The 14410-nt window shown below is 42.4% G+C and overlaps 1 protein-coding gene across 1 annotated transcript; it reads left to right on the forward strand.

Moving 5' to 3' along the window:
• On the forward strand, positions 1-12282 carry tmie (transmembrane inner ear). The gene is made up of 4 exons (XM_030364451.1): positions 1-142; positions 5814-5931; positions 6917-7066; positions 11282-12282. The coding sequence occupies exons 1-4, from the start codon at positions 32-34 to the stop codon at positions 11593-11595; spliced, it is 693 nt and encodes a 230-aa protein (XP_030220311.1). The 5' UTR covers positions 1-31; the 3' UTR covers positions 11596-12282.
• Positions 12283-14410: the final 2128 nt, after the last annotated feature.

Raw genomic sequence — 14410 nt, forward strand, 5'->3', positions numbered from 1 at the left:
AGGGGGTTGACGAAAGGAACAAGGGAGAAGGATGGCGGGGCATCGGCCTGGGCGTCTCCGCCAGCTGGTGCTGCTGGGCTGGGGGGCGCTGCTGCTGGCTCACTGCTGGTCCTCCGTGCTGTCCCAGATCCCCGATCCCGAGGTAAGAGCCGGGGCGTCGCTTCCCGGGGACAGGCAGACGGAGGGGGAAGGACACCGTTGATGTCCCGCATGGCTTGAGCAGGTGTAGCTTCATGCATGATGGATGTATTTTTGTGTGTTTATTGCTGAACGAGCCCGGCACGGCTTGACAAAGACCGAACACACTCGCAATGAAACCCGAGACGTTTGCATGGGTCCACGGAAAAGGATCATAAATAAAGGGGGGCGGGTTCAGGACCAGTATCTAACTGATGTTTTGTTTGCGTCGGTTGGATAACCTGAGAGAGTGCAAAGCAGTCGGTTGAGCTGTGAGTGTGTGTGTGTGTGTGTGTGTGTGTGTGTGTGTGTGTGTGTGTGTGTGTGTGTGTGTGTGTGTGTGTGTGTGTGTGTGTGTGTGTGTGTGTGTGTGTGTGTGAGGTAACCATCATGATGGTGACACAAGCTAAGTACGGGGAAGGACAGGTAACATATTACATGACAACTAGTGGGACCTGACCCGACTAAACACGACAACACCTGCGTTGAACGAAGCCGTTCCATAGACTCTGTATCCATGTCTGCCTTTGATGGATTCATTTTTAGATGGCTGAGACAACATATGGGACATTATATAAAGATTGTGCTTTTTTAAACCTCAACTGAACAATGGTTGCTTAATTGTGAATCAGATTCATTTGTATGTCACAAAATGCATATGCATAGTGTAATGAAAGCATAACTGACGCTATGGTGCTTTCAAATCAAAAATACAAATACTTATTGTACGTAAATGGGAATTTACATACAGCCAAAGAAACTACTTTGGCTGTAGCCTGTAGCGGTCCCACGCACTAAATCACAAAATTTGCAAGCTGAACAATGCAGAAAGAAACACAGATGTATACAAAGACATGTCCTTATGTGATGTTCTTATGGTTATATACATTTGGGTAGCTTAACTTCCATAGCACATAAATATGTTCTTCAAATGGTGTACCAACTGCATTTAAGTAGCGCTTTTCTCACCAGTGGCCGCTCATAGCGCTTTACACACTCAAACACACATTCCTTACCGATGGCGTTGCCAACCACAGAAGGCAACAGGGAGCAGTCAGGGTTAGGCGTCTTGCTTAGGGACATTTTGACATCTAGCTAGGAGGAGCAGGGATCTAACTAGCAATCCTACTATAATCCCCCTATTCATTAGGTTCATGTGACGTCACTGTAGCTTTGCGCCGCCATATTGACGAACCATCCCTCCCACTGACCCACTGACTCAGTGGTAACTCAGCACCAACAACAACACCTACGACCACAATCAAACAATGAGGATGCGTTATTTTATTCTCTTTAGTGCAGGTAATGAAAGTATCTGAAAGATGGCATATCCATGTAGCTTACTAATGAATAAAATGCATACAAAAAACGTTGACATATGACCCACTATGTTCTGCTCCATATACCCAATGTTGACATCGTCCCAGCCAAAGAGTATTGGTATTAATACCTCATTCATTGTCCAAAATAATCCATAATAATTCAAATCGGGTTTTGTTGTGGGTACAAAATGAATCTTGAAGAAAACTCGTCCTAAGCGTCCCCGGCGAAATTATCGTCTGTGATTTGATGACTGATTTCAACGATCAATGATAGTAACCCACCACAGACTGTTCACAAGAAGTCACAAATATATAGTACTTAACTTTGCCATTATCAGATAAAGATTATTGGTGGCCAAGTGTCTCACTTTAGCGTCCTTTACCCATCCAGCCACAGCATATTGGTAGGCATCAGTGCTCTTGAACGCTTTCAAGATATCTCCACCATATGGGGAGGGGTTGTGGACTAAATAAATATATGTGTCATGAAGATTGATTTGAGGCAAGCATACTAATGGACAAATAAAAAACTAGGGATAACAAATAAGGATCGGAGCCTAAAATCGATAATATCTCTGTCTCTCTCTAACACTCAGATGAGCGGTGTGGGCGGCCATACTTGGCGAGATCGGTCGTGCAAATGGCGGCGTTCCAAAAAACGTGACGTAGATGAACCGTATGAATAGTATTAGCATTAGCTAAACATTATACAATTTACTACTTTATTTGTCTACTTATTTTTCTTTGCACACCTGTAGCCAACTATGTGCACTATTGATGGGTCGTTCGCGAACGAGTCGGCTCAAAGAGCCGGCTATTTTAAGTGAACGGTGGGAGTCGGCTCCCGAACGCGAGCCGGTGTCTTTTTCTTTCTCCCGCGCTACGAGTGCTACATGCATTCATTCTACACGTTTTATGCGTGTCACGGCGCATGCAAGGCAGCCAGCAACCGATCATGAGAACAAGCAGCGAGGGGCGGGGGATTTCGATGCGCGACACACGTTGCTTGTGACTGACAGGCAGGGCCGGCGCATGCGTTTGGGGCGCCCTCTGGTGGCGCCCGTAATTAGCCAATTACGGGCGCAGTTGCGCGGGAGCAACTGCGCACCGTCACCGTAGTACGCAGGACAGTGCAACAAGCCCTGATTGCAAGTGAATTCCAGGACAAGGAATTCAGAAGTTTCACATAGGCTCCAGGGACACAGGAAGTGGGGGTGCTTAGGGTGCTGCAGCACCCACCTGGCGGTCCCTGGCTGTAACTGCAAGTGAGCACGTTTTCTGAACAAATCAATACTTTTTTTTTTTGAGTAGAATTTTATCATACAACATGATTTTTCATGAAATTATTGACACCCACCATTTTTGTTATATTTATCATATTAGCATTTCATTTTATTTAGGACAATTCGAAAAATTCGAAAAGTCAAGCTTGTTACAAGTGCAATGTGTCACAGAAAATAAGTATTTTCAGATTTATTTGGCCCCAAGAAGGCAAAACTTTGCGATCAAAACATCAGCCGGACATCCAATTCCCTGCATTCCGTATGTGATCTGTCCATAGCTGAATATGGTACAATGCTGATTTTACATAAGCATGTTGGTGTTCAACATCTGTTGTAGTGCAAAACATTCTAAAACTGGTGTAAAATGTTGCTGGCCATATTAATAGACACGTTGAATGTTATCGTTTTGATTCTGGAATCCCGCACGTAAACTGGTTGGCAAAAAAAGAGCAAAGACGGACTGTTCACTTGACGGAGAAATCGTCACTTTCCTCATATCAGACAACTCGTAACTCTGGATGAAAATGAAGGCTTTCTTTTACTGTCACTTTCCTTTGTAAACCTTTAGAAATAACCTCCTGAATCCTTGTTATAACGCTGTGTATAATCCCGGACCGCAGCAGCCTGTCGGCATGTTGTTAGTGTGTGAAATTCAGCACAGTATCAGCCGAGTTGACTCTAATTTCCACATTGTTTACTTGCTAACGTTTGTGAATAACAGCGGCTAGTTGGCAGAGTTAGTCTTTTTACACACCAAGAGTGTTTATCAGAGCGGAGCCCTGAATGTGACGTCACCCGTCTTCTCGTCTCTGTAAACATTGGATGTTGCGCCGCATTTATTTTGACGTCATTATAAAGACTCTCTCTCAGCACCCCCCACTCGGACTGACTTCCCGCGTCCCTGATAGGCTCTCAATCCTATGTATGTTCCTCCAAGCAGGAAAACACTCTCAAAAAATGATTCCAAGACTGCATGACCTTCTGAGTTACGGCATGGCACCATTATAAAAGGTATACGTAAGCGGTAATATGAAGAGCCGTTTGGGAGCCGAAAGAGCCTCTTGTTGGTGAGCCGTTCCAAGAGATCCGGCTCACCAAAAAGAGCCGAAATTCCCATCATTAAAGTGCACCACGCTTGCATGGGCTGAAGCGTGTGCAAGTGCTACCATGTGACCTCCTTTGATTCGATGCGACATATGCGTGGGGGCCGTCCCCCTGAGGTAACCCCAAACACAGCTCTGCCTAGGTACGCATCGGACCCTGACAGCGCATTGGGTGGTGTGCTTACGGCATTATATATATATTATTTTGAAATTGGCGTCAAATTTCATATTTGGCAATTTTTTTTCATTTTCAGAACACAAATAGTTCGCCACCCCCATTTGTTGGAGGGCATGAAAAGACAACTGAGGTCTTTTATGTTATCAAGTTAGATGTCGATCCAATTTCAAACTCGTTAATTATTTTGCAATGCAGTCATGGGAAATCAAATGCCTACTTCCGCAAGAAAAACCTTTAAAGCAGTGTAAATCTGTATTTTAAATTGAAACATCATAAACTAGCTAAGTTTGCGAAAGAATGAAAGAATTCAATCATTATGAAACGATTGAATTGACACAAGGAGGACAGAAGAAACTAATAAGATTAGCATGGCATACACTAGCATGGTGTGGAGAAAAAGTATAATTTATTCCCAGTTAGAGGAATAAAGTGTGCATCTTGACTGCTAAGCATGTGGAGCTGGTTTGCATGATGTGTTTAGTGGCACTACTTCCTTTACGCATAGATTTTGCTGACCTGTTTAGTGGTTTCACTCAAAACAGGACTTCTATATTATTGTGACCCACTAAATGAGCATCACGCAGTCAAGTGTTTTATGTAGGTGAGTGAATATTGGGGATCACTGAAGTGTGTTTTCTCCCATCAAGCTCAAATGAAAAGTTCCCGCCTTTTTGCACTGTGTGAAACATAAAACGGCTTGTACTTCACAACGTCACATAGCAAACACCGCCCACATTTTGGAAGCGTAGGAGCATGTTTTTTTGGTTGCTGTTTTCAACGTGAAGTGATTGGTCATAATAGGGAGTTGATGTGCTTGAAACTCCCACAACGTTTCTCATGCTAGACGTTGCAAAAAAGGGTCATTAGCCAAGGTTATTTTAGGGTTTTACACAAGTACTACCACAAGTCTCTTGAGCCCTCTCAACATGGCAGGGTTATGAATGCCGAAGAACTACAAGCTCTATTGAGTATACTTAACATCATTTTGTACAGAGCTGTGTGATTTTCTAGTAGGCTATATCATTTTTAATCTGTCAGCAAAGAAAATCTAACTAGCTCTCTTAGAAACATAGTTCAATACTGATGGATGGATTTGTCCAGTGCATTGTACCGAAACCAAATTGATGTAGCGTTCAAGTACATACATTCAGCTTTCATACTGTAGAGTAATATACATCAAACATTCTATATTCATATCCTTTCATAGTTGTTCTTGCTTTTACTTCATATTTTTAGATTTCAGCTATAATGCATAAAATCTAAATTTTTTGTCAACGCGTGTGTGCATGTGTGTGTGTGTGTGTGTGTGTGTGTGTGTGTGTGTGTGTGTGTGTGTGTGTGTGTGTGTGTGTGTGTGTGTGTGTGTGTGTGTGTGTGTGTGTGCCTGAACGGTTCTCTGGGTATGTGTGTGTGTTGTAGACTAAGCCTATGGTGATAGATATCAAGATATAGAGATTTGGGCGACAGGAGAAAGACAATAATGAGTGATTTATTGAGAGAGCTGCGTTAAAATGCCTTTATTCAGTGTTCTGAAGGTCTCTTTTACAGCCTCACGTCATGGGCTGGTTCTCAGACCCACTCTATCTCATGAAAGGCACCGACACCTTTTGAACCGGTGCTCAGCATATTCAGTCAACTGCCTTCGAGGAATATCTTAAATGCTCCCATTCGTAAAGACCCGATCTGCAATGTTCCTTATCAAGAGACTACACGCATAAATGAACCTCTTCCTGCTCCTTTAATCCCCCAGCTCCTACCCACAGACCCCCCGAAGAAGCCCGACCCGGTCAACTCGGAGACGGTGGTCTTCTGGGGGCTGAGACTGTGGCAGGTCATCGGCATCTTCTCCATGTTCGGTTTAACGGTTGGTAAGTAGAAGCATTGTTTCCTGAAGGTTACATTGAAAATTAACCTGAAAATGACATTGATGCATTACAGTTTCGTAATGAACTGGTGTGCCTTACGTATTTTGCCAGCCCATGTATTAGTCAGGGGGAGGCAGGTCGAGGTTGGGACTTTCCACTCTGGCTTGAAAGGTTTAGGGGTCCAACCCCAACGTCTGCAGTCTAACGTTCACATGCGTCCATTCCCAAAATGCCTCACCCCTCATTAGTTGCATTGATGGTATCCGCTGAATGACTAAGTAGGTCAGTAGTTTGGTCAGTTCACTCACCACAAGGAGGTTATGGGTTCAAATCCAGCCGGGCCTGAGTGCATCAGGCGGGTTCTTCTACCGAGTATATAGACCCCAGGGTCTTGCTCTGGGTTCCCTCAAAAGACACGCACATTATGGTACAAAGCAGTGTAGTTCTAACTTTATATATATATATATATATATAGTGATCAAACAATGACCAGCAAGTCAAGTCGTAACATTGTAATATATGTTATTGTTTCACAAGGGCAACACTATAATTTATGGAGCCAGTGATTCAGATATGAATCACTACTGTATCATAAGTGCATCCAAAACATCAGGGTAAAATAGATAGCAATAAATGAATGCCATAGCTTCTGCATCTTAATTGTTTTGGGTTTAAGGAGAAAAACGTGTGAAGAATAAACACAGTCTATGTTTGTGATTGCACTATAAATAGATTTTGTATTGATGTTTATTTATGTGGTTAAAATAAAAACCTTTTTTGCAACGATTAGCAAACGACATAACGTGTTTAAGTCTGTTTTAAATGACCTGAGTGCTATCTCCAAAATCCAATTATTGGACACTATCTTTTGTGTCTATTGATGTTCCTACAGCGTGACCACAGGAACGTGAGGATCCATGTATTCAGAGACATAATGGATTCTGACCCCTTTCTCCTGCTGTCTATATTCTGCTCCCTTCTACCTCAGTTATCACGTTATGCTGCATCTTCAAATGCCGAATCCCCAGGACCAAGAAGGAGATCGAGGCACGCAACGCCCAGAGACTGGCTGCTAAGTCCTACGCCGACACACTGGAGACTGTCCCCCCACTCAGCGAGCTGACCGAGATCCCAGGGTGTAAGTGCTTCCAGATTCTCCTACATATGTTTCATCCAACATTGCAATTGGTGACCCTGTTGCTTCGCAGGCGGCTGTCTACCGATAGCAGAACGTGTTCATCACTCCCTTCTCTCTCGCCTTAGTTCTCCTGTTTTACTACCTTACTACTTATTTTTCTGTTTAACACTCTTTTCTTCTCCTCTTCCCTCCTCCCTTCATCTCTTCCTTACCTATTGCCTGTTATGTCCTTCCCTTCTCTATTTTTTTTCCCTCTCCTCCTGCTTCATTCCCCACCTCTTCCTCTCCTCTTTGATACTCTCTGCTTCTCTTTCCTTCTTTCAACCTGTTTTCTCCTCTTCTCCCTTTCCCTCTCCTCTCCTCTTCCTATCTCTATTCTCTTTTTCCGTTCTTCCTCTCCTCTCCCCGGCCTCTCTTCTCTTCTCTCCTCCTCCTCTCCTCTCTTCCCGTCCTCTAGCGGAGTCTTTGGCCAGCGTGCAGACGGTCTCTGAGCAGGTCCAGCTTCAGAGCACTGAAAGCAGCGAGCTTCCAGTAGTCAGAGAGGAGGAGGAGAGCAACACTCCGCTCGATTTGCCCGAGACAGCCTGATATCCCTTTTACCCCCTCATCCTTCATCCTCCCTTATACTCCTCCTCCTCCTCCTCCTCCTCCTCCTCCTCATCCTCCTCCCCTTTCCTATTCCTCCATCCCCCTCCTCCTCCTCCTCCTCCTCCTCCCTTCTCCTCTTCCTTTCTCCTCTCTTCACCTCATTTCTTCTCCTCCTCATCAGCCCTTCTCGGTCCTCCTCCCTTCTCATCCTCCTTCATTCTCCTCCCCCCCCCCTACTTCTCCTCATCCTCTTCTTCCCTCTTCCTCCCTTCTCCATTTCCTCCCTTCTCCTCCACCTCCTCATTATTCCTCCCTCCTCCTCATCCTCCTCCCTCCTCCGTCTCCTCCTCTTCCTCCCTTCTCTTCCCCCTTCTCGCTTCTCCTCCTCCTCCTCCTCCTCCTCCTCTACCTCAACCTCTCCCTTCTGGCGTTGATTTAGACTGTAGGCCCCCATGCCGCCTTTGGATTGAAGAAAGCATTGAAAACAAAGTGTGTATGTTGGCTTTTGTGTTACTAATGCAACCCGTGGGGTGCTCCCTCTACCTGGAGAAGGGAGCAGAGAGACCTCCACGCCCCTCGGTCAGACAGTTGTCAGGCTCATGATATTTATGCACCACTTTATATAGAAACTTTGCGAATAATCATTTTCTCTTTTGCCCGGAAATATATATGTGCGGCTGAGCCTATTTCTCGCATGCCATTATGTTAGGAGATGGTCCTTTTTTTATTGTAATCCTCTTAGCACCGGTTCGTGTGTATAGAGGCTGCTGTGAGAGATCATGCACATTGTGGTTTTAGTAGAGTCAAATTAATCGTTGCGGAACTTGGTGTCCTGAATGTAGATTATTTAGACTTAGATATGTTACGTGTTGTGTAAGATGCCTGTCTTATTTCACTTCTGTTTTCTGTGTGATTGTCTGTCTGTCAGTTTCTCTGTCTACTACTCTATTTGTGGTCTTTGCTTCTTCACGTTAAATAAAGATTAATTGCAGTATAACTTATTAGTTATACTTATTACTTTCATCTGGCCGACACCAACTTTACAGCAAACATATTTATGTCCAATCATCTTCCTTCTCTTTGTTATACATTTGGATCCTTTTTGGAGGTTTTCAAAGGTCAAATATTATGACGGATCTGGGCTGACAGCTTTGGTCTGTCGTTGACAGATTATGACGCACAAAGACACAGAAAGCCTTCTTCATAAAAGTATTTATTTGCTTAGTCATGACCACTGTGTTTCTCACACAGGAATGAAAAGTCAATAGTGAGTTGAAGTTGGTGAACCCTGAGTTATATTTAAATATGTGTGTACACATACATAAAACCATATAATCACTTTCTATGATAATAATATCCCATAATAACAGAGAGTACTAATGGAGCAGAGTGAGGGAGCGGGCCGTCATTCACCTCCTACTTTATCGAGGGATAATCTGATGCGTTGAGCTAAATCCTTGTCCGTTCCATAAATGTAATCACCCATGTGGAGGGGATAACATGTTTTTAATATGAACTGCTGCCATAACAGAGTGACAGGATGAACGGATACACAATCACTTCTCACTGGAACGGAACTCAAAGCACTCCATTATTGCCTGCTAGGGAATGAATACAAAAATGCACACGCAATTTGTATTAAGCAGGCCCCCAAATGATTGTTAACAGAAAGGAAATGACCATTTGTGTCAAACTGTGATGACCTACAACCTCATCTGTGGCATGCCGAGGTTCAAATTAAAATAGTGAGAAAGTCATGAAGAGTTCATTTTAAATAATTAAACCATTCACCACTGGTGCTCTCATCATCACCACATACATTCCTTCTCATGTTTTGAAACACAAATATCTGCCTTGCAGCATTTGCACCTGTTGATGAATAAATAAATTAATAGATACATATAACAAATCAAGCTAAATCCTATATGGAGTTTTTCAAAAACATCCAATCCAACTGGCAGCAATCACTCCTTGGCCTTGACTGTGGCTCTGCAGTAACCACGGCTGATGGTCACAAGGTGAAGGTGTACCAAGGTGCCAGCTCCTAGCACTTCCATTCCCCTCAAAAGCAAGCAGTGGAAAGTCTTTGTTAAAGCAGACAGGTTATATCTTTCTATCACATCTCAACACCTGCACCTCACTACCTCCCCGACACACACATTCACATGCACGCGCACACACGCACACACATCGTAATTCACCAGAGAGAGATAAAGAGACGAAGGGAAGGAAAAAGGGGAAGGAATCCTATCTATGGGTGACAGCTAACGTAATAAGGTTGTCCGAGACTCTCACTGGCTCAAAATGGGCTTTAGCGTTCCTCTCTCCCTCACTATGATGGCAGGCAATAGCACGGGTGTCCACGCCAATGTCAAGAATAAGAGGTGTTATCTACAGCAAACGCAACAGTGCTAATATAATTGCTGAAAGGGGTTTCATGCTGTGTCTCGGGCCTTTCCCCCTCCGACCTATACCTATAGTGTGAACACGATGATAGAGGATCTATGTGTGTATAATATATATTTAGATAAACAAACAGCATTATAATCTTTTTTGTCCCCTCTCTGCCCATTTTCCATTGGCAGAGGGTGCACAACTTAATATTTCCCTCATTGATCCACAGCTTTAAAGCTAACCAATTACACAGAGAGTCAGGGCTGCTGAACTTGCTGTAAAATGGGGAATATATGAATGAATTGGTGTACAGGTTTTCATGGACATGCATAGCATTACAACAAGCAAGGCATTTATACAAGACACTGTCATTTTTTTCACATGTATTTCCGTGGCTCCTGTTGACCGATACCGTAGGATATTTACACTGAGAATGTCGGAAAAACGTGACCACTGAGTCATATTTTCTTGAGCAAATGTCCGCGGTGTGTAAAGAGACACCAGTGTTTGTCTCCCCCTCACTCTCTATACCTTTCTTGCTCTTTCCAGTCTATGAAAGTACAACATGAATGATATACTGATTCCTTAATCCAAAGCAATGCCATATACTATGCTTTATGTATGCTTTATGCTTTCAAACAGACAACATATGCCATATTTATTTTAACCTGTTTAAGAAATACCTGGTAGTGTCTATAGAAATCGATAGACAAATCTTAGGACAAGTTATGCAATATTCTTGGTGCAATTATTGAAATTATATAGTTTTCCGAAAGTGGAATATGGACATACCTTTTCGGTATGCCATAATACACCCCCAAACTTGTCGGACTGCTTTCCTTCAGGCTAATACTGCATGACATGACTCCACATCCATATTTCAATGTAGTGCAGAGTGAACTGGCCGCCTGGGATGCCTCTGAGTCTGCTGGACATAGCGAGCTGCATGTCTCGTCATTAGGCGCTCATTACAATCCTATTAGAAGAACAAACAGACCATGATCATTAGGACCCATAGAGACCTCTCCGCCTCCGTTAGAACATGACCTACTTAAAGCTTCCTCTCCTAGATGCCTTCTCCCTTTTTCCCGCTAGCCTGGCTTGTTGTGGCAGATAGGATGAGGTGAATGAGGGGGCTGTTGTGGAACCAGGTGTGTGTTTGGTGTTTTTGTGAAGAGATTGAAGCGTTTTTTTCCTTCTTCTTCAACCTTGTTCTTTTTCTTTCGGACGCAGCTGCGAAGGCGGTGGAGGAGGAGGTGGAGACGGTTGCCGGCAAGGTGGACGGCAAGGAAGGGAAGAAGGCCAAGAAAGGAAAGGAAGGGAAGGAAGGGAAGGAAGGGAAGGAGGAGAAGGAAGAGAAGGAGGATTCAGAGGAAGAAGGGAAGAAGAAGAAGAAGAAGAAGAAGAAGGCAGAGGACGAAGAGGACGGAGAGGAGGCTGAGAAGGGTGGATCCAAGAAAGGAGGGGACAAAGGAGAAAAGGGAGACAAGGAAGGAGGTAAAAGCGGGGGGAAGGGCGGGGCCAAGAAAGGAGGTGCTAAAAAGTGAACTGCAAACAGAATTTAAATGGAGAACAAAGACTCTTATTTTCTATGGACAGTCTCTAATTTTCTACGGACAAATGCTGGTGATGCTGCGAAAGGAAGCACGAGTAAACAAACCTCATATTATCCAATGTTGGATAATATGAGTTTTTTTTGACTTTTTGGATGCTTTTTATGTTTTGTACATGTTTTATAAGCAAACAAGAGAGCAATACAGTCACATTTATATATTTATTGTGTTATTTTCAATACACAAACAGCAAACACCATTTTGTTTGATTCCAAATGTACATGTACATTATTAACTTGCCTGAATAACAATCGACTATAAAACAAGCAATGGTCTCTTGCAAACATTCTCCACATATCAGAAGCAAAATCATATTTATGAACAATGAATGTATATATATATATTTTAGTATGATATAAATAAAGAAAACCGACTTTTTATTCTATGAGAGGTATTTGAAACAATTGCTATAACCTTAGCTCTATGACAATTTGCCGTTATACACTTGAATCCAAAACACAATCAATTTACAAAGTACAATCGAAAACAGAATACTGTATTGTAGTTCATTAAAGTGCTTCATTTAAAATGTTTTTTCCTTTCTAAAGAATAACAAGGGTTGAATGTACGGTTTACTGTCATTTTGTCTCGTTTTTATCCTTACATGAGATTTAAGATTCGTCTGGGGTGTGTAACCTTTTCAACTCTGACCATAGACGCATATGACCTGCCACGGCCTCAGCCCCCATAGACCGGGATAATAGTATCTACACATTAGCACTAGCAAGCAGCAATAGCTACAAATCTGGTTTCCTTTCTCCTCATACATCTTAATCACTTGCAAAGACTTCTAAGTTCACGTTAAAGACCTTAAAGGCGCTAAGAAGCTGAATAAGGAAGTTACCTCATAATGGATTTTGCCATCTTAAGACTCATAGCATATTGGATGCTCCCATGATGGGCAGTCACATCTTATTTCCCATCGCAGCGTATTGTGAGCCAGGCGCACATTGGGCTTAAGCCGACTTTACCGTGTGGACCAATAGCCAATGGGTGAGAACCAAAATAGAAACGGTAGCGGAGTCAGGGGGAGGCCAGCAGAAGGGTCATAGTGGACACGACAAACTGTCACCATGAAGGACTGAACGGCTGGCTTCTTCTAACAGTGACACCCTCGGCTTCAGGCAAACAAAAGTGTGAATAAAAGTGAGAGGAACGTCCTTTCGTTCCCCGTGTCATGCAAACAAGAAGCAGAAAGACCAAGATTATAGTTTGTGCCAAGCAACGGTTGTCCTCGTATAGCAGAACCAAATCAATGTTACACTAACTTGTCAGTGATCAGGATGACATCAAAACCCATTAATAAAATGCTTTTTTGGGGGGGGGGGGGGGAGGGGGGGATAACCCATGGTTTTCTATTTCATATTAACACATTTTCTTCTCAAGTGACGATATTGTTACCTAACAACTTTTAAGACATAGAAAATCGGGGCACTGTAAATAACACTGAATAAAGGTAGTAACTTTCTTTGGTAAAAGTGATAATGCTCCTTAAACTGTAAACACATTTACAAAACACCCACACTCATGTTACAAATCAAAAATACACAAAACATAACAATTTAAGACTGGGCCATCTAACAATTAATTGCAAGACAAAAACAAAGATTAGGAGAAACAACATTATATGCATGGAAGGTGGAAGGAAAAATACAGTATTCAAATAGCAAGTGTGTCAAAGGCTACACATCTTTATACTAATGTTTTGGAAAGCAGTGAGTTTTGGATTACAAAGGCATTTTATTGATTACCATCTGTACAGTACTGGCATGAATGTAATTCAGATAAGTAAGAGAGGAAAGAACTATTATTTTGCAGATATTCAGCTAAATGTTTTAATACCCCTTTCCTCTAAAAATATTCACACATTTTTGTATTGTGGATTATGTACAGTTTGGAACATTCCGGCAACACCAAAAACTTTTCTTCAATTTATGTACACTTATTTAGCTTGATAACAGATTTATAAAACACAACACTTTTAGCTCACAAACACTACGGCTTTTAGATCTTTGTAAACATTGTGACTTCTATTTAAATGTATACATTATATTTACAAAATACAAGCAGCATAACACTGTACTATATATATGATACTTCAGGCATGCTAGTTAATTTCTTGCTTTCCTTCCTAGCCACATAAGATATAGGTCTTGGAATTCCAAAGGTATTTTAGAGTTCTTTGGAATCCACATTTGATTAACATTCCATTGAGGAGGAGAAAAATAAATCAATTTCCTCCGCTCTGAGTTATTTGGTTCCCTACGAAAATATTGAGAGAAATTGGCTCTCAGACGTACGTACATACAACCGTTCTGTTGCCCTGGCACTGACCGATATATTCCTAGGTTGGTGTTAAATACTGATATACTTACACCTTTGAAAATATACAACGACTAATTACTTAAATACTATGAAACCCCATATAAAAACATAATTTGCAGACTTGTTTTTTGTGGAAACGCTCAAGGCCTTAAATAAGACAATAATTAGCAAAGAAATGCTGACTAACACAACTTTAAGACTTCTGTGCAAAAAAAAACGAACACAAAATGGATTCTAACAACCTGAGTACCTTCGTGTTTACATAGAAGCACATCCTGTGTTTATGTCATTGCATGACGTTCCATTCCAAGGATCTTAAACTGAGTATAAACGTCGGTTAATGTAGTTCCTCTCCCTCATGATAACAAAACGGACAAAACGCCTTCGCCATCGGTCCTCAGACTCCAGATCAACTTTAATGTAC

This window comes from Gadus morhua, chromosome 8 (genome assembly GCF_902167405.1).
Source record: "Gadus morhua chromosome 8, gadMor3.0, whole genome shotgun sequence".
Taxonomy (NCBI): Eukaryota; Metazoa; Chordata; class Actinopteri; order Gadiformes; family Gadidae; genus Gadus; species Gadus morhua.